The 21288-nt window shown below is 38.6% G+C and overlaps 1 protein-coding gene across 2 annotated transcripts in view; it reads left to right on the top strand.

Annotated features, from left to right (window-relative positions):
- Positions 1–868: 868 nt before the first annotated feature.
- Positions 869–21288, top strand: part of LOC126412530 (transcription elongation factor SPT6) — a 163307-nt gene continuing 142887 nt past the window's right edge. For both annotated transcript variants that reach the window (XM_050082184.1, XM_050082176.1), the window contains exons 1-4: positions 869–1179; positions 12555–12633; positions 17185–17393; positions 17472–17588. In XM_050082184.1, the coding sequence (XP_049938141.1) occupies positions 1141–1179; positions 12555–12633; positions 17185–17393; positions 17472–17588 (444 nt within the window). In that variant the 5' untranslated portion in view covers positions 869–1140. The remainder of the gene's footprint in view (positions 1180–12554; positions 12634–17184; positions 17394–17471; positions 17589–21288) is intronic.

The raw sequence follows: 21288 nt of genomic DNA, 5'->3' as shown, positions 1-21288 counted from the left end.
CTTACACACACACACACACACACACACACACACACAAATTTTCAGTGAACACATTACTGCACTGAAATTGTGCAGAAGTTATGTTGTACTTATATACAAATCAGTTGGTTTTCCTCAGAAATTCATCAATGGAGTAGAAGGAGTTGGCCACCAATAAATCCTTTAGGCTTCTCTTAAACTGAATTTCATTGGTTGTTAAGCTTTTTATGGCTGCTGGCAAGTTATTGAAAATGTGTGTTCCTGAATAATGCACACCTTTTTGTACAAGACTAAGTGACTTTAAATCCTTGTGAAGATTATTCTTATTTCTAGTATTGATTCCATGAATTGAGCTGTTGGTTTGAAAAAGTGATATATTTTTAATGACAAATTTCATTAAGGAATAAATATATTGGGAAGCTGTAGTTAGTATCCCTAGTTCCCTAAACAGGCTTCTGCAGGATGTTCTTGAGTTCACACCACATATAATTCTTACTGCACGTTTTTGTGCCCGGAAAACTTTAGCTTGGCTTGATGAATTACCCCAAAAAATAATCCCATATGACATTATGGAATGAAAGTAAGCATAGTATGCCAGGTTTTTCATTTTTATATCCCCTACGTCTGACAAAATTCGCATTGCAAACAGAGATTTGTTAAGACGCTTCAGCAGTTCTGTGGTGTGCTCCTCCCAATTGAATTTATTATCAAAATTACGAATCTCTGTGTTACTTAGTAATTTTTGTGTAACAGGTATTTCTTATATACTTATCGAATAAGGCAACAAACAATTTAAATTCTCATCTTCATTTTCTTTGTCTTCTTGTTACCTTGTAAGATATTCCACTCACAATGTGATATTTAAATTCTTTGCAAAAAGAATCTGTCATTTGGCAGCCATGTTATATTTGTGTTAAATGGTGGCTCTAATGTAAATATGGATTAATGTTTTGTCCATATTAATATTGGAGCCAGTATTAATGTGGTAGAATGAAAGTTCATAAACAAATATAAAATATTCTGTCCCACCCGTAATAAACCTAGAATCGTCTGCCACCCTTTTCTCTCCTTGGAACATAAAGTAGCGTACCACGTAGGAAAAACTGTTTTGAAGATATAGAATTGTTCCTCGCCACTTCTTGAGACTCTCCCTTCAGAGTTATGGCGGACTTTCTCGACTCCGAAGCGGAAGAAAGTGAGGTAAAAGAAACATTTATTTTTTTTTTCAATTGTGTGTGTATGTACGGTATACAGTTATTCACATGTCGTTCACGTGGAGAATGAATGACAATACTCCCATTTATCAGAGTGAGGAAGCGTTATTCAGTTTTATTCCCTTTGGACCGAATTATTGAGATATTTAGGTTTAAATTCCATGCACTAATACAGGAATATTTTTTGTGTTGAATTTTATCAGTGGTCGTATGAGTACCCTAAATTGAGAAGAAATCATGCTGACATCACCAAATTTATTTTTTATCTTCTATGAGAGTTACAGCTAATTATGTGTATAGCGATGTAAACATATCAGGGTTGGTAGTATTTGATAAACTTGCAAATACTTTTCATTTGGATTTAGGTTCCATAGAATTTGTGCAAAAGTTTGCACAGTAAGTAACATATTAAGTACGCATGTGGTAGGTTTTGCAATTAACACAGATATTTATTTTTACATTTTTATTTGTACCTCTAATAAATTAAAAATAGTTGGTCATCTGCATGCAACCATTAATTTTGGAAGGTTTCCGTTTCCTCCCTATGCCCAGGTTGCTGGGATTGGGCGAATAAAATTAAGTGCAGCATCAGTTCTCCCTGTCCGTGTGGAAATAGAATGAAAAATGGCAAAGGGCAGCATGTTTTGTTACCCAACGTTAATTGGTAATAGAGTTCAAATCATTGCATAGCTATCTTAATTTTGGCTTGCCATTGTAGTTATTTGTTATTTGAAATTTCCATGGACAACTGGTAACAATAATGGTTTGAGTGCCCAATTACAGAATAGAAATTAGCCATTACCTAACAGATACAGTTTTTCTGTTGCTATTTTGCTTATACTATTTTCACCATTTATGTCAGTGACTTAGATGATAACATTTGTCATATCAACTAAGAGATTACTGTAGACACACAAGCAAGTCTAAGCTTTTAATTCACTGTGACATATGTAGACCAAGATGCATTGGTGTGCAATGTAAAATGTGCATATGTTGTTATTGTCTGCATGGTTCAATACATTTTATTTAACTGTGTTCCTTAGAATATTTAATGAGGTTATTGTTGAGTTTATGAGCAGCATTTTGGTATGTCTCCAGCTGAAAATTTTGGGATGTGATCCTCACTTAGTTGCAATAGGCCTATGTCATTTAAGCAAATCCAAGTTGTAATCCTTTAGAAGCAAAGTGTAGATAGTATTCTGGCTAAGCATTTGAATGACACTATCATCTTCTAGCATGCTATCCATCAACTAAATTCTGTGGGAAACAAATATCTAACCATCTGGTAGTAGGCAGTGGTTTGTACACATTCTGTTCATTATTTTTTTAACTGAAGAAGCTGCCAAACATAATTAATAATATGCTTTCTGTTCCTGTAAAAATGTGTTGTGATTCATACAGTCAAAAGAATTAACCACTGAAACACCAAGTCAGTTTATTTTCTAATGTTATACTTAAATCATCTCTAGAATTGTTTCAGTTTAATAGCAGAATTTGCTTGTGAGAGTGTTAACTATTGTCTTGGAAGACGTTGAACTAAACTCATATTGAATGTCTATTATGTCACTGATAACTACGTAATATACAGGACGAGGTTGAGGCAATTTATGATGAGATAATAGAAGTTATTGAGATAGTTAAGTGAGATGAAAATTTAATAGTCATGGGGGACTGGAATTCAGTAGTAAGAAAAGTAAGAGAAGGGAAAGTAATAGGTGAATATGGACTGCGGCAAAAAAATGAAAGACAAAGCCACCTGGTAGAATTTTGCACAGAGCATAATTTAATCATTGCTAATGCTTGCTTTAAGAATCATGCCGGAAGCTTGTTTACATGGAAGAGACCTGGAGACATCGAAAGGTTTCAGATTGATTATATAATGATAAGACAGAAAATTCAAAATCAGGTTTTAAATTGTAAGACGTTTCTAGGGGCAGATGTGGACTCTGTCCACGATTTATTGATTATGAACTACAGATTAAAACTGCAGAAAGGCAGGATTTTAAGGAGATGGATCTGGATAAACTGAAACAACCAGAGGTTGTAGAGAGTTTCAAAGGGAGCAGTAGGGAACTATTGACAAGAACAGGGGAAAGGAATAAAGTGGAAGAAGAATGGGTAGCTTTGAGAGATGAAACAGTAAAGGCAGCAGACATCAAATAGGTAAAAAGACAAGGGATAGTAGAAATCCTTGGGTAATACAAGATATATTGAAATTAATTGATGAAAGGAGAAAATATAAAAAACAATAAATGAAGCAGGCAAAATGGAATACAAACTTCTAAAAATGAGATTGACAGGAAGTGCAAGATGGCTAAGCAGGAATGGCTAGAGGACAAATGTAAAGATGTAGAAGTATATATCACTAGGGGTAAGATAGGTGCTGCTATCAGGAAAATTGAGGAGACCTTTAGAGAAAAGAGAACCACCTATAAGAATATCAAGAGCTCAGAAGGGAAAGCAGAAGGTTGAGATGACCCATAGTGTGTCTATACAAGGGAGATGTACTTGAGGGCAGTATTATGGATATGGAAGAGGACGTAGATGAAGATGAGAAGTGAGAAATGATACTCCAGGAAGAATTTGACAAAGCACTGAAAGACGTTTATAGCATTTGTAGATTTGGAAAAAGCTTTTGACAATGTTGAATGGAATACTCTCTTTCAAATTCTAAAGGGTGGCAGGGGTAAAATACATGATGCAAAAAGTTAACCATAATTTGTACAGAAACAAGAAAAGAGTCGAAAGACACAAAAGGGAAGCAGTGGTTGAGAAGTGAGTGAGACAGGGTTATAGCCTATCCCCAATGTTATTCAGTATGTATATTGAGCAGACAGTAAAGGAAACAAAAGATAAAACTGGAGTAGGAATTAAAAGTCTAGGGAGAAAAAATAAAAAACTTTGAGGTTCGCTGATGACATTGTAATTCTGTTAAAGACAGCAAAGAACTTGGAAAAGCAGTTGAATAGAATGGACAGTGTCTTGAAAAGAGGATGTAAGATGAGCATGAACAAAACAAGGATAATGGAGTATGGTGGCTTGCAGAATATCTTTGTACATGTAGAGGTGATGCTGAGGGAATTAGTTGAGGAAAGGAGGCACTTAAAGTAGTATATGAGTTTTGCTGTTTGGGAAGCAAAATAAATGATGATGGTTGAAGTAGGGAGGATATAAAATGTAGGCTGGCAATGGTAAGAAAATCATTTGTGAAGAAAAGCAATTTGTTAATGAGTATAGGTTTAAGTGTCAGAAAGTTCTTTTTCAAAGTATAAATATGGTGTGGTATGGAAATGAAACTTGGACAGGAAGACAATAGAACCTTTTCAAATGTGGCACTACAGAAGAATGCTGAAGATTAGATGGGTAGATCGCGTAACTAATGAGGAGGCACTGAATAGAATTGAGGAGAAAAGAAATTTGTGGCACAACTTGACTAGAAGAATGGATCAGGGATCAGTTGGTAAGACACATTCTGGGGCATAAAGGGATCACCAATTTAGTACTGGAGGGAAGCAGGGAGGGGGGGGGGGGGGGGTTAAAAACTGTAGAGGAGACCAACACAGTAAGCAAATTTAGAAGGATGTAGGTTGCAGTAGTTACTTGGAGATGATGAAGCTTGCACAGGATAGAGTAGCATGGAGAGCAGCATCAAGCCAGTTTTGGGACTGAAGACCACAACAACAACACTGCTGTTTTATTAATTTCACATATTTGTGACTTATTTTCTCAATTTATCGGTAGCCGCCTCCCCCCCCCCCCCCCCCCCCCCCCCCCTCTATTTCCTGTAAGAGCTGGTCGTATGACATTTTAACGATGCTTTTTTTGTAGCCTAGTTAATTACCCTTGTTATAGGTACTATGTTCCTTCTTGTGTTGAAATTACATTGTATGGCGTCCATTAAGACACAGTTGTGAAAGGTGGAGAGAAATTTCTCTAGAGATGCTGAAGACTACTGTAACACTATGACACATTGTGTTACCAGTGCATGTAACAGTGTTGGTTGCTCTTCTGCTGTGTGAAGCTGTTGGCAATTCTTTTTCCTTGGATGGTGATATAGAGGAGCACTAAATCCAATGACTAGTGTCAGTGAAAATGTGAATTGATGAATTTTTGTTAATGTGAGATTTACATTTATTTATCTGGCTATAATGGATTATAAAGTTGGTTAGCCAACTGGATTTCGTATGTATTTATTGTATTGTGTGTTTCTCAGAATAAGGCAGGATTTGTTGGGATACTGTTTCTTATTTCAGTGTTATAATTTGGTTGTGTGTTGATAATGCCAACAAATGTGACTGGAGGAAATTTGAAATGTCCCAATTTCTGAATTTGTGGTCACACAGGAACCTAAAACTACAGTTTTACTTTTACATAATATTCTCTTTTATACAAAATTCCGCTCACTATGTTCCATTACATGTCAGGGCGACTTATCGAATGCTATTTTCTCATTAGTTCTGCCATCTTATCTAATCATCAGACTCATTGTATACTGTGCTCATTATTTGTCGTGTTCACTTACCATTATTCACCATGAAAACAGCTACCTACTACCGCATGTAATGCAAAAGCCACTGACACTCAAAGTGCACTTTTACCGTCTTGTGTGCAATTATGTACAGACCATTATGGTGCAAGAACCAATTTCTTACTGTATAAATGTTATAGTATGTTCTTCATGTAATTACAAAGTTCCTGGCTATTTAATGTTGGTCATTTTGTTTGCGGATCATGTCAAATTAGCCTGTAGATTGGAAGTAATATTTTGATTCAATGATTCCGTGTTGACTGCAGAAAATTAGTTTATAGTCAACGGGTTAATATTATCCTCCTCTTGCTTACCCTGTGGAACAGTAGAGATTCTAAAAGTACACGTGTGTTATGTATGTCAACAAGTCACAGAAGTAGTGAAATATTTTTCATATTTGTCTATTAGTCTTAAAATGTGCAATTTGCAAGGACTGAAACCATACCCACCACATCAGCCTGAGGGCAAACAGGCACAAACTGTGTGGCAAAATGCTAACCATGTGTATTTACACACAAGTAAAACATGTTATTGGGGGACGGGGGGAGGGGGCCTGGAATTTGTTTTCCGTTTTTACTTCTGTTGGGAAGCATACGTGCTCTAATGAAAATGTCACCACCTGCACAGAAACAATCCATATATTCATTTAGTCTGTAGAATTTTATTATTTATTTAGAAATGTAGTATTGTACGTACTATTTTGATGCTTCAAGGTCAGCACCTTTGTCTGATCATACAGTTGGCCTAATTATAAACAGGTGTGAAAACTAAATTGTAAATACTGTGTCTTTTTGTGAGACATTTATGTATATAAGTCACATGGTGCGAAAAGAATGTTGTCATTGTGGCAAATGAGTAATCAGATCATTTAAAGTCACCTAGAAATTTCCAGTTGAAAATGTGTGAACCTTTTGTTAAAAACAGATGCTGTTAGGTAGTACTAATACGGAACACACTCTTGTAAATGTGATCCTGTGCATAACTTCATGATGTCTGTAGTTTTGATATTATGGACATTTTTCAAATGTATGGCAGCTCTCCTATCCCTGTTGTGCTGCCTGCACTAGCAGTTAATTTACATTATGATTCGAACATAGAGGAATTTTCAGTAAAAGTCATCAGCGTTGACCAGTGACATAGGAAACGTGACAAAAGCCTTAATAATACAGTGACTATAATGTTATGTTACTGGCAATTTTTTCAAATGGGCTAAGCTACACATCAGTCTGCCACCATAACCAAAGTCGATGACTCGTACCAAACTTTCCTCTTGACCCATGATGCTTATTTTTTCTGGCATGTATCACAAGGGAAAATTTCTCATGCAAATCGTCGTCATGCATGGTATTTCATCTATAGAATTCTCAACATTAAGTGCACTAATATACTTACACCAGGAGGCTGCTGTGGCTATTATTTATACCTGCAGGTGCTGTTGATGCGCCGGGCATTCATTACCCGGTTTGCACTTAAGTATCCAGCATGGCTCACTGACATTGTGTCCAATATCCTCAGCATAACTCTGTCCATCACATTGTTTGACCTTTGTTTTTCTATTTGCATGCCCTGGATTCGGTTCTTATTGTTCAATGTAATGTATAATGTAGTATCTCAGGTTTTACTGTGGCAGTACCACGAGTGATGATTAAAAGGAATTATACGATTTTAATTGCAAAAGATTCTATTTTAGTGGAATCCTAGAAGATAGAAGTCCATGTCAGTATTATAATTTGGTTAAAATTCATGAATATCTAATTTCTAAATGATACTCTATAAGTGCTGTCGTGCACTGTTGCGCTAAGCATGTGTGCTGTTAATGTTCAGTGTAGAGTTCTTCCGTGGTTCTGACAGCTTGGCTTATGTATGATAAACCACACTGACAATGGGTCTGGTGCTCTTCCAACCTGCAGAAGCCTGAATTGTCTTTTATGCTGCCCAGGAATGATTTAATCATGCCTGGTATGTGGAATCTTCCTTGCTCCTTTTACTTTTTGATAATATATTTGATTGTCATGGACAGAGCTCCAGTGTGTGGAAGGAAGGCTATTGCTTGTGACTTCTCTGCCGCCTCCTGTGTTGTGTCCCATTTCAACTGATGCTGTTCTGTGTAACCATTGCTGCAGGATCCTGTTTTTGGATGGACTATTTTAGCTGCTAAGTTTTCAGAAATGGACAGAGTATGAAACCTTTGTACCAATGCCTTGAGAACACCACTTCTCTGTTCTGGGTAGTGATGACAGTCAGCATACAGGTAGAGTTTGGTGTAAGTGGATTTATAGCAAATGTTTTGTCCCAGTTTTCTTTCTGCATTCATCATTAAGCAACATAATCAGAAATAGCTGTTTCCACTTCCATTGTGAAAGGTATGTTGGGATGTATTGAATTTAAACGTAGGAAATCTTCTAATTGTTCTTACCCATGTGGCGAAGTTCCAAATGTGTTGCCTACATAACAGAAGAAGCAAGTTGCCTTCCATGTTACTAATTTTCAAGCTTTGCCATTGATATGTCCCATATACTGGCTTGCAGCGATGGGTGAATGGGACATGCCCCCGTCTACCCTTGGTCTCCCTTCCTCCTCTCTCACTCCCAGTCTCATTAAATTAAGAAATCTACTATATATATTCTAATGTTCTGACGACTTAAAGTGTGAGTGTGAGTTATACTGATTTATTTCCCCAAACCACATTCCGCTTCTTTATGAGGTGACTTATTTGGAATTTTGCAGCCCCTCTTCTTTACGGGATAGTCAGCTGCTTGAAAATCTATCGACTTCTTCTCCGTCGAATAGCGCTAGGTACAGGAACTTTTGAGCCTCTTTCTGCTTATAAAATGAGTAGACATACAAGTTTCCTTTTCGTCAGTTAACAATGTATTTCACTAACAATTCTCTGTCCTCTCTTGCACAATCTTTCGCTTGTAGGTGGACCTTATGAGAGCACTTCCTCTTTACATTCTGGTAGGTACGCCCCTTACAAAACATCTCTATTTTTTAGGCCACAGATCATCCTATCTCCACGTAGGTATGTCTGCCCTTTATACTTAGTGAAGGCCGGGTACACCCCCCTTATCTTTTCTGAGTAGGCCTCACAGTTCATTACCCTAGTATACATATCTATGTATACTATAATTAAGTATTTCCTGGTAAAGATAATTTATATCTTGAACTTCGCATTCATTCTTTAATATATCACTCACTCCCTAGATTCCTCCTCTACTTATCAACTTCTATACTTTCAATAGATATTATGTCTATATATACTACTTACGTCCCACTATCCTTCAATTCATCAGAGTTTTTATTGCACTGACGTTGCTCATGCTTTTTTCTTATTTATCCGTTATTCATTACTATTTTGTAGTTCGTTATGTATGGGCACCTAGCCTTATGTATATTTGATGTAGAACCGTCATAACTCCCCATATATGTGTGCATAATTCGCTATGTACACACCTTTTCCTCTACAACACCTGGTGGTTCTCACATTGTAACAGACTTTGTCTCTTTATAATTTCATAATTGCGTAGAAGTGTGTATATGTGGATGTGTGTTTGTGTAGTCTGATTCTTTGGCCTTCTTATCTAAAGATAAGATGTAGGTTATTAGTAACCATGGAAGTAAGGAAGGACTTCAGCGATAGAAGTTTATGAATATGGAAAGAGGGAAAAGATAGACAGATCCTCAAGATGAGAAGTAAGAAAGGAAAAAATAGGTGTGATTGCTAGGATCAAAGAAGATAGCCCCAAAGACAGGAAACCCTTCCCATCCCCCTTTCCCAGTATCCCTACCTCTCAGGTACGTGAGTGAGACGCCAGAGGTTTGGTGTTAATCGTCTCCTACAGAACGGACTTGTCCCACCTTCACCCTTTGAGGTCCCCGAACGAAATCCTAGCAACCCTATTGAAATGGCAAATGAAGAAGAATCAGGCACACTTGTTTGTGTGGGTTGTTTGAAAGGTGTGATGTGTGTTTTGTGTTAGTCATGATTTATCTGTTCTTGTAAACCAAGCTTTTAGCTACAATACCCACCCCTTTCAAAATTTATACAAACCCTCCCATCTATATCCCATCTCACACAAGGTATAAAATACTCTACACAAAATAGAAAAGCTATATGCTATGGTATAACAGTTGTTCAGCTAGTCACATCATATTACATTTTCTACAAATACACTACTTTATTCAGTATATTTTGTCTAGATATCACTTTTTTTCTGTGATTCTCGTAAGTTGGTCTCTATTTTATTGTCATATTCAGTTTTTTAAGCATTAAGATAATAGGATAGTTTTAGATTTTAAAGGAATTTGGTGCAGGAAAACTATTTTGGAAGAAACACCAAAAACAACTCGGGATCTGTCGGTTGTCACTTCGCCCGTTAACTCAGAATGTTAACGTCTCTGAGGTCTGATGGATCTGATATTAACTTCTCTTGTGCACAGGCAGATCAGTAATTTTCTTTAAATTTCTTTTAAAGTCTTCCCAAGAGCAAAAATTATCAATATTCACTGTACGCCATTCTGAGACTTTCCTAAAAACATACCCCACAGAAAATGTGATCTTCTTAGAATCTTCCCAATTTTTTGGTAATGCTTGGTTAAACCTTTTTAAGAAATGGGTTGGATGTACATCTCCGTCCGGCTTAAATTTAGGGAATTATCTAGATAACCCTGAATTAGCTCCCCATTGTAAATAAGTCACAGCTTCACTAGATAATACAACGTTAGGTGAAAATACCCTTTTTTGTACTTTATCTTGGATAAGCTTAATCTCTTTCCACAGGTTGTTCGTACACTTCCTGGTATCATTAAGTTCGGAGGAAGGAATAGGTGATATGTTGCCGGATGTTATTCTCTCAGTAACTTTTCAATCTATAATTTCTACAAATTATTCCTCCAAACCAATTACATTTATAATATCAGAGTTGGCTATTTTCATTTTGAAATTCTGTTCTACATTATCTACTCGTGTAGTGACACCTGTAATATGCAACTGAATGATCAGCGTTAATTCATTTTTCTTCTCTACACTCTCAAGTATACAACCCATGCCTTACATCATTATATTTAATATTGTACACATTTTCAATAGATCCTAACTTTTCAATAAGTTCGGATTCTACATTGTTGCATTTTTTCTCATTGCCCAGCTGTAACTTCTTGATAAATCTTGCAAATTGTCATTCTGTTTCTGACTAAGGTTAGAGTGGTTAAAGAATTTGTCAAATAGTTCTTCAAATCTATTTTTAAATTCACTACTTTAGTACTTATAGCATCAAATTCAGTCTTCAGAGCACCCATGCCTTCGCATAGATTACTAAATTCTTTACTTTGAGAGTCTACTGTGGCGCTTGACAAACCTAAATTTGATGCTAGAGTATTGAGTTTCCCTCTGAGCATTTGAAGCCTCACTCTGGGTATTTATTGCGAATGTAGTAAGTTTAACTTAAGACTCTGAGCATTTAATTGAGAATTTACCGAACCTAGTTCTTTACTTAAAGTTGCACACTGAGCTTTGATTAAATTTAACAACTCAGTGCAGTCAGGCACTTCTTTGCTAATTTTCATGGCCATAGCTGGGTCTTGAGTCTCTCCAACCTGTTATATATTTCCCATACTCTTGTATGCTTTAGCTCTTGTAAGCATTTAAAACTAACTTTAAATATGATAACTATACAAATAAAGTTCACTCAACAGTATCTTGTACCACTTTGTATTAAAGTAATGAAGTTTTGTTTCATGCTCACCTGGCGTAGAATTCTTGGAGCGTAGGTGAGCAGATGTGAAGGCAGTAGTTACACAGTGATGTAGAGGCCTGCGCAGGATAGACTAGCGAGAAGAGTTGCATTAAACCAGTCTTCAGATTGAAGAGCGTGACGACGCAAAACTGAGAGCAGAAACAATATTACCATATGTAAATGGGGAGACATTGTTGAAAGCAAATGTTGCATTTGTGCACCCCAAGAACATGTGACCTGTTCACAACATATATAAACAATGTGGCAGACAACATTTTTAGCTTCCTATGGTTGTTAGTAGAGAGTGTAGTGCTATACATGGAAATCTTGTCATTAGAAAATTGTTTCAAAAAGGAGGTAGATTTGAAGACGATCAGCACTTGTTGCAAAAGTGGACAGTCTGACTCTTAACATTAATAACTGTAATATAACCTATGTAAATACAATAAAAGACATGGTATAATTTTACTTTATGCTCAGCTATCGATATCTGGTATCAGTCAGTATCATCAAGTAGCTAGTACATGGAGTGATTTAACATAAATCTAAACTATCAGTATCTCTGTTGGAATGGAAGTTGTTAGACTGAGGCTTCACAGAGCAATCCTAAAGAAGTTAATTTACCCACAAAATAGATTACTTGCAAAAGCTTTGACCGTTTCTAGAGTACTTTCCATCAGTCCTGGACACTTGGGAAATAGGATTAACATGAGAGAGAGAGAGAGAGAGAGAGAGAGAGAGAGAGAGAGAGAGAGTGTGTGTATGAGTGACACACTCCATCATGGGTGTGTTTAGTCAGTGAGGTCATACAGAATGGTTCAACATCCTCTTGCAGAAGACACTACAACAAAGATGCTGTGCATTTTTTAGAACTTTGGTCTCAAAATTAGCTCATGTTTTTTCCAGTATTTATCAAGAAATTTATTAGTTCTTCCAGCCTATATCTTACACATTTTTTAATGGAAAAGAGAGCTTTGGTTTGAAAGACTTTTATTTTTTATTTGAAGTATTTTATTTTTCTTGAGTCTTGTGATTAAGCCATTTGCTATGAAGCTTTCATGTGTGAGCTTTTTGTGATCTCAGTTTGTTGCTCAACAGGATGAGGAAGTCGAAGGATACGGGAAAAAGAATAAACGTGCAAAGGCCGTCGACAGTGATGATGAAGATGAAGAAGAAGGTAATGTTTTCTTTTTTAATTATGTAGGTTTCGTATAGGAAATAACAGTTTATTATTCCTGAAGTGTTTACCATGCAAAATCAGCTTCATAATCTGAGAAAGAAATTACCAATCCTACCATACCAACATTGCCTTTTTTTTTCTCTTTTGTGTTTTTATTAAAAAGAATCAACACAGGATCTGAAGATTTTATGTTCACAGATATCATATTTATCACACTTCTAACCAGTTAAAAGCTGTTGACAAAGATATTGGAATTCTCAGTATTGTGTAGTAGTTATTAAAGTGTCAGCTATATTACACTATTTTCTTACGTCTTTTTCCTTTGTCATTTGAAGCAAGTGAATTGATCACAATGGTCTTGTGACTACCCATATGGAGAATCCCTTGAATAGTTCCATCTTTTGGTTACAGTGTAAGAAATTCCCTTTATCAAGTTAACTCGAACATAGTGATTGATAATGGTCATAAGCTAGTGTCATCACTGAAGACCTGAATTGGGATGCGAAGTTCAACAAGAAGTCTTGTCTTTCTGTTCCCCTGATTGCAGACTTATAACTCAGGTATATTTTCGACTGAAGACACATTGATTCAGACTTAGGATGCCTTTGTGGTGCTACTGTTCATATTTCTTTCAGTCACTTTCTTAAAAGGGTGTCCAGAAAATGAGTTGTGATCCTCTGTGTGTATAGAAAAGCAGCATACTAATTGATAGAAGTAATAATGGAATTAATGTTTGCATATTAATGATTGTACCTCCCATTACTTTTCTACATGGTTACCTTCATTTTTGAGAAACAATTTGTTTATTGAATTCAAATGGTGATCTTTTTCACTTCATCATTATTACAAAAGTGCAGGATTTATCGTTGTGCTATGCCTATTCTTTGTAAACATTAAATCAACTGCTTTCACTGGTTCCTGTCACTTGGTGCGGTTGTCCTCATCGTCACAAACATCTCATGTCCCGAATTTCAGATTTTCACTCACGTGTGAACCTGTCTTTGTTTCAGTGCTTCATATATTTCATGATAAGCTATTGCTAACATGTATCACACATTTAGAAACTGAAGCACTACTCAGTTTTTCCATGCATAGCTACCATGCATCTCTCTAGCTATACAGACTTCTAACCTCCCACGACAGTTCACAACATATAGTCTAACCCACACAATGGTATTTTGCTGTTAAAATGAAATTTTGCTATACTGCAGTGGTACTGGCATTGATCAAATGAAGTTCCTTTCGGGATGAAGTACCTTACTAACTTTATTTGCACCATTTTTGTGTGTGTAAGTTGTCATAACCCAGTGTAGCTCAGAACATACTTATTCAGAAGCTCAAATTCAGATCAGAGGTGACACAAAATTTTAGGTAATCCATTTCTTAGTACATGGGCAGTTGCACACACAAGTGAAATGGCGATGGAGTCAAGCTGAATTTTTTCAGGTCACTGTGTTTGGGAACATTACAGAATGACTTGGATGTTAGGCTAAGGACGTAGATGTGGTGGTGATGAGGAAACAAAACTCTGGATTAGCTTAGGGGCCTGCTTTTCATGTTTTCATGTTTTTCCAGTGAACACACAGAAGTAGTATGAGAACGAAGTTTTTCGCGGCGGCACTTATGTATAAAATATTCTCGGTATTCTTGCCGCGTCAGTTCTAGATAAAATCTCGAGCTTTCGACGATTACCTCCATCGTCATCGTCAGGAGCTGACTGTCTCTACTGCTGCTATGGTAGCCTCTATATAGCCCGAAGACGGCTTCTGATTGGTCGGATTCTGATTGGTCGGCGATTACGTGCTGCTGTCTCAGACGGTGTCACTGTGTGCGCCGGTGGCGCCACCGCTTCCGTTTAAACGTAAACCTTGGAAGGAACGTCTCTGCTGCTTCTCTGCATCAAGCGCTCGTTTCCACGCACAGCTCAGATGGTATCCGCTATCGCGGTTAAAGTTCTTTTGGCTCATTCTGATTTCAACAGCCTCCTTAATAACAGAATCCCAGTACGTGGAGGCATGGGACAGAATTTTAGTTTCATCGAACAATATTTTGTGTTTGTTCGTGAGGCTGTGCTCCGCAATTGCCGATTTCTCAAGCTCTCTATTTTTAATGTGGCGTTGGTGTTCTGCACAGCGGTCGGAAACGGTACGAATAGTCTGACCTATATAATTGCTTCCACACTCACAGGGTATATTATAAACACCGGGGACCCTGAGGTCGAGATTGTCCTTAACAGGGCGCATCATCTCCTTAATTTTCTTAGGAGGACGAAAAATCGGTCTAATACCACGTCTACGCAGGACTCTTCCTATTTTGCTGGAAATTGCGCCACAAAAAGGAAGAACCGCAATCGGTGTTTCATCCTGTGAGGTTGAAAGCTCGAGATTTTATCTAGAACTGACGCGGCAAGAATACCGAGAATATTTTATACACACAGAAGTAGTTTTATAAATTCTGTAAGTGTAAAACATAGGTGAGGCATACTAGATTCCCTAGTTAATTACCAGAGCAAATGGCCACCCTGGCCCGTAACTTTAAGATTCGGGTTTACACAGCAATGTATGGTTCGACAAACCATGAACAATGGAAATGTCAGATTATATTGCTCTAATCAAACGTTTAGGTTCAAGTACTTGTCGCAGTGAAAGTGGCATACAGATGTAGATTCATGTAGGCCATTGTACAATGGAAACTAATAACACTAGTCCAGAGGTATGTGCATGCAAACTTGGAAGTCCTACACAAACTCAATTGTGTATCACGCCCACTCACATAGTATCTGCTGCAGGCTCGTCTATCCGAGGCTGTCTGGAACTCTTCTGGCCTCTATACACATCATTTAGGGCCGTTTGCTTGGAGATGGTATGTGACTGTGTCACTTTTTACCACCGTTTCACAATCAGTGAGCGTGAAGTCAGCAGTTTCCTAGGTTCACATGGCATGGTAATGGATTGACGAAAGCAGCTTGCACTGTTCGTCTCTACCTAAGTTACAAGGCTTACAGTTAATATTCATACTTTAATGATTTCTCTTTTTTCTGGCAGCCCTATATGATTTAGGTATTACAAAGTGCACACATATCCTGTGACTAAATCATTATCTTCTGTGTCAAAGTGCTTTAGCTGTGTTCATTTCAACAACCACATTAATGTAGAATGTAAAACATTATTTTAGGACATCTAATCAATAAGTACCATTAAAGGAAGGAGGATAACTACTCACAATATAGTTAAAGTGTTGAGTGGTTGACAGGTACGTAAACATGACTGAAGTCTTTGCTAAGATCTCAGATAGTGTCTTCCAGTGAGCTAACAGGCTAACAAAAAACACACATTCACTCACATGGTCGGCAACATTGTTGCCAGGTGTGTATGAGTTCTGAGGAAGGACATTGTCCAGATTATGAGTGAAAATTTCAACCTTGTTTACGTGCCTGTCAACTACTTAAAGCCTCAACTGTTTGGCAAATAGTTACCTTCACTCCTTCCATTATTTGTGTTCTACCCATGACTTTCCAGTATTGCATTAATTGTGGAGTAAAGCTGCACTACTGTGAAGGCCATTCCTTTCCAGCACAAGTTTCTCTGAGGTATGCAAATGGGAATTGTCTCTTCGCATCCCGTCTCTCTTTTGTCTGTACCGCTCCTTCTCTGTCCAGATCACTCACTGCCAACTCCCACCACTCTCCCTCTCCACCTCCCCTTTGAGGGGATTCTCCCTCTACCTCCGTCCTTCCCCCTCCCTCCTCCCTTCCTCCCCTTCCTCCCTCTCGCACTTGTGCGTGCTCTCCCTCCCTCCCTCCCTCCCCTTCCCCCCTCCTCTCCATTCCCCCCTTTTTAGCCCCTCCTCCTCCTCCTCCTCCTCCTCCTCCTCCTCCTCCTCCCTCCTCTCCACCCTCCCTCTCATCCTCTTCATTTTCACCTTTCTGTCTTTTTCTCCCCCTTCCCTTTTCCTCCTCCTGTCTCCTTCATCTTACACCTCTTTTTTGTTGTACCTTCTGTACCTTTCTTGTCTTATTGTGCAGCTGCGAAAGTCATCTGTCCAAAGACCTGCCCCCTTCCCACTACCCCGTCCTTCGGTCCTTCCCTACCTGCTCCCCACCTCCTTGAGCTCAGGCAACTGCTTTCAATAATGAGTCTTACAGTATCGACGGGAGTGCGGTTTGGGTGTCTGTGTGGTTGTGCGCGTGAATGTGTGTACTGTTGTTGGAAAAAGAGCTAGTGCTCAAAATGTATTGTGACTGCTGTTAACTGTGCTTCATGCATCAGTCCACTATAGGTCAGTTGTTGCCTTTATTTTATGTATAGCTGCATCAAGGAATTTCCATTATTGTTATAATTATGAACTAATTTCACGCTACAGTTACCATATTCTTGTGTATGTACAAAGGTACTAAAAATAAATTTTTGCCAATAGTTGTTAAGTTAATAGATCGTGATGGTTTTTATTGTGGTAATAAATAATATGAAAAAAATATTGGTTTGATTGTGTGGCATATGGAAGGGTTGGTTTTGAAATGTAACTAATACTAAACATTTAATGTTGCAGATGATGAGGACAAGCTTCGAGAAGAGCTAAAGGATCTTATAGATGATGCACCAATTGATGAAAGTGATGGAGAAGATTCTGATGGATCAGGTGGAAGTACAAAGCGTAAGAAACGGGATGATGATGACGATGATGACTATGATGATCGCCTTGAAGATGAAGATTATGATCTAATTGAGGAGAACTTGGGAGTAAAAGTTGAAAGACGTGTAAGTGATAGTTATAGATTAACCTCAGTGTCTTGTAGACTCTTTCTTCTTCTGTACTTACGTGTTCTTTGGTTTTAGAAACGTTTCAAACGTTTAAAACGAATTCAAGATGAAGAATCAGAAGAGGAGCAAGAAGAACAAAATGAAGATGAGAGAGATGCTATTGCAAATGAGTTATTTGAAGGATCAGACCACGTAAGTTTTTTTTTTTTTTTTTTTTTTTGTGAATTTACATTTAAGTTGTTAAAATCAGTGTATCTCTCCTTTCATCAAGGAAAGGTTTGTTCATCGGTAAGTCTGTTTGAAATGCCAATATTTAATTTTTTGTATTGATAGCTATCAAATTTGTTTGTGAGTTAATTGGAGGTATAACAAACTAATTCTGGGAATACTCATTTAAGAGTTGAAACATTGTAAGACTGAATAGTCTTTTTGACTGTAACCATATAAACTATTCATATATCCCGGAAACCATGGAATGAGTTGACAACAAGTACTGAATATAAATACAGTGTGTACATAAAGTGTGGGAACGCTTTCAGTTATTTCTTGCACAAGAACTAAACATTGTACAGACGTCATAAGTACTGCATTTTGAAGAGAAAAACGGAAAGTTTTTTTACAAACATTTGATATGCGAACAATGAGTGATCTGGTAGACATCAATATGGTAATCGAATTCTTGCCATACCTGTCCCAGCGTGGCATCATCGACTGTGTCAGTCGCTTCCCGTATTCTCTCCTGGAGCTCTGCTACATCACATGGTAGAGGCGGTACATGCACCAGACCCTTAATGTGCCCCCACAGAAAAAAGTCATACGGAGTGAGATCTGGTGGTCGGGGAAGTCATTTCCTGAAACAGCTGTACCCTTCTGTAGCACGGCTGATCAATCGATGCAGCAGCTCTGTGTTCAGGGACCCACAAACTTCACGATGAAAATAGTCCTGCTGAAAGAAGAACAGAGAGTCAGATTGCATTTGAGGCATCAGCCATTGCTGCAACATGTCCAAGTAGCAATATCCAGTGAAAGTGTTCTCGGCGAAGAAGAATGGCCCATACACTTTTCTATGTGACAAGGCGCAAAAAAACACTTACCTTTGGGCAATCACGTTCAAATTCAATGCATTTGTGTGGATGCTTTGTACCTCAGATTCAACAATTATGCCTGTTCACTTTCCCATTAATGTGAAAAGTGGCTTCGTCGCTAAAAATTAAGTGATCAACAATGCCATCTCCATGCTCATTCAGTTGTCGCAACTACGAACAGAACTAAAAACGCTTGTCCTTTTCATCATCATTGAGCTTCCGCACTAGCTCCAATTTGAATGGTTTCATAGACAGCTTCCGTCGCAGAACTTTCCACACTGTCATTGAGTCATTTAGAGTTCATGGGATGCACAACACATTGATTTCTTTGGACTCCTTATGAATGTCTCTCGTATGCACTCCAGATTCACTTCTTTCCCACTGGGACGTCTGCTTCTTGTTACCAGGCACAAGCAACCCATTGTAATGAATTTGTTGTGCCAGTGGTAAATGGGCTTCCTTGTTGGTGGCTTCTTACGTACTTGGTACAGCTGTAGCACACTTGTTTTTGTCGAGCTCCTGTTGAACAGCTGTAGCACACTAAAGCTCGCTCCGCACCTGAACTCGCTATGTTTGCAGCTAGCGCTGACTATTGGCAAATTACGCTGTGACGGTATACATGAAAAAACTTTGAGGGTTTCTCTTCAAAATGACATTTATGATATCTGTACAATGTTTGGTTTTTGTGCAATAAATAATTGAATGTGTTTTTGGACTTAATGTACACCCTGTATAGAGGGTGTGAGATGTGGGCTTTAAGATAATGTTGGAAGAAGAAAAGATTTGTCAGGTAGGTAGATCAGTAAGTGTTTGACACTGGAAAGGATAATAAGCCTACGCATGGGTAGAAATCCTTGCGTGCTATCAATATTGACATTGTGTAGTCAAGTGGTACGTTTTTTTATTGCAGCAGCCCTGTGACCAGCAATACGTATCTACTACTGTTTGTATGTAGCATTGTTATGAAATTGTGTGTTGTTGTTATACAGCAGAAAAACCAGTTAGTTACTGTTCAAACTTGCAAGCCAAAATTGGATTTTACCAGTTGCCTTTGGAAACTGTGGAAACCACTGTAAGTTATGAGACAATAAGCAGGCATTTAGTCAGTTAATAGACTGATTTGGAAAAAAGATAGAAATTTAGAAGAATTTAGTTCGATACTAGAAATTCCAGGATGGAAACAATGAGTATAAATGAGAAAAGGTAACCAGTCACATGTACATGATTGATCAGTGGCATGTAAACAAACTCATCAATTCAGGAAAAATCTCACTAGTGTTCACTCTTTTCCGAATTTGAGCGCATGCGCGCGCGCGCCCACACACACACACACACACACACACACACACACACACACACACTCTACCCTCCCACTCCTCCTCATCCATCATTTAATAGTCCACAAACTTTAGATCTCACTGTTAATGGCTGAAGTCAGTTCAGTGGTCAGAGCAAGGGAAGGAGATACTGCCTCAGGTAGGAGAACATCTAGAAAGTCACTGCAGTCTTCAGACTAACCTTCAGTTTGCAGACAGCTTTAGTTTATTCACTTCATCTTGTCACTGTGAGCTAGCTGCGTTCCCAGACCTCTGCCGGCACTCTTAAAGCCCCCTCCTCCACCACCCCATGCCATGGCATGGCATTGCATAGTGTGGTGTAGATGTAGATGAACTTCTCATAAACTATATCAGCTCATAGGTGTGTGTGTGTGTGTGTGTGTGTGTGTGTGTGTGTGTGTGTGTGTGTGAGAGAGAGAGAGAGAGAGAGAGAGAGAGAGAGAGAGAGAGACTAGGAAAATAGGTGGTGTGATTTTTAAGTATAGGGGGAATGTTCTGATAGAAACTAAATAATTTAGGAGCATAGGGGACCACTTACCGAATAGCAGTGTTGAGTCGTTGACTGGTGCACACAGAAGGAAACTTGTCAGCTTTCCGAATAAATCCTGTCTGGAGCTAGAGTACCCCCCCCCCCCCCCCCCCCCCCCCCACACACACACACACACACACACACACCTGCACTCTTGTTGTCTGGTTGGACACAAAGTGCTGGTGTTACATTTTGCCGGGAGCCAAGATGGAATGGGAGAGTGAGGGTTGTGAGGTAGGTAGATAGGGGGGAGAAGCAGGGTGAGGGATTAGGCATGGATAGCTAGTGACTCAGAGGGATGCAAGAGATTTACCAGCTAGGAATGTAGGAGGGAGGAGTGACAGGTGCACAAGCTGGGCATGTGATGCATGTGTGCCTGAGCCAGTGCAGTGGATGATGAAGGTTACATAGCAGATGAAATGGAAACTATAGGATAGAGGGTGTGTGGATAATGGTTTAACAGAGATTGTGGCCAGGAGAGTTACAGGGGTAATTCCTATCTGCTTAGTTCAGAAAAATTATTGCTGGAGGGAAGAATCTAGGTGGTGCAGGTTGTGAAGCAGCCATTTTTGAGCATGGTTTGGCAGTGGCCATCATTCTGATAAACAACTGGTTGATTGTCATACCAGTATTTAAAAAATACTGTGCAGTGATTGCTACAGGTTTGCAATATGACATGGCTGCTTTCACAGGTGGCTCTGTCTCTGATGGGGTAGGATAAGCCTGTGACAGGACTGGAAGGGGAAGTGCTGGGTGTGCAGATTGGGCAGGTCTTGTGTCTTGGTGTTTCACAGATGTATGATCCCTGTTGCAAGGGGTTGGGAGTGGTGTAGTGATGGACAAAGCTGCTGTTGTAGGTTGGTGATGGAATACCACTTTAGGGGGAACGCGAAGTATCTTAATGTCTAGGCATGATGATAGATTATCAAAGCCCAGGTGAA

The sequence above is a fragment of the Schistocerca serialis genome, chromosome 1 (assembly GCF_023864345.2).
Source record: "Schistocerca serialis cubense isolate TAMUIC-IGC-003099 chromosome 1, iqSchSeri2.2, whole genome shotgun sequence".
NCBI classification, from domain to species: domain Eukaryota; kingdom Metazoa; phylum Arthropoda; class Insecta; order Orthoptera; family Acrididae; genus Schistocerca; species Schistocerca serialis.
Note: the sequence above shows the minus strand (reverse complement) of the source record. Positions and strands in the feature narration are given on the sequence as shown.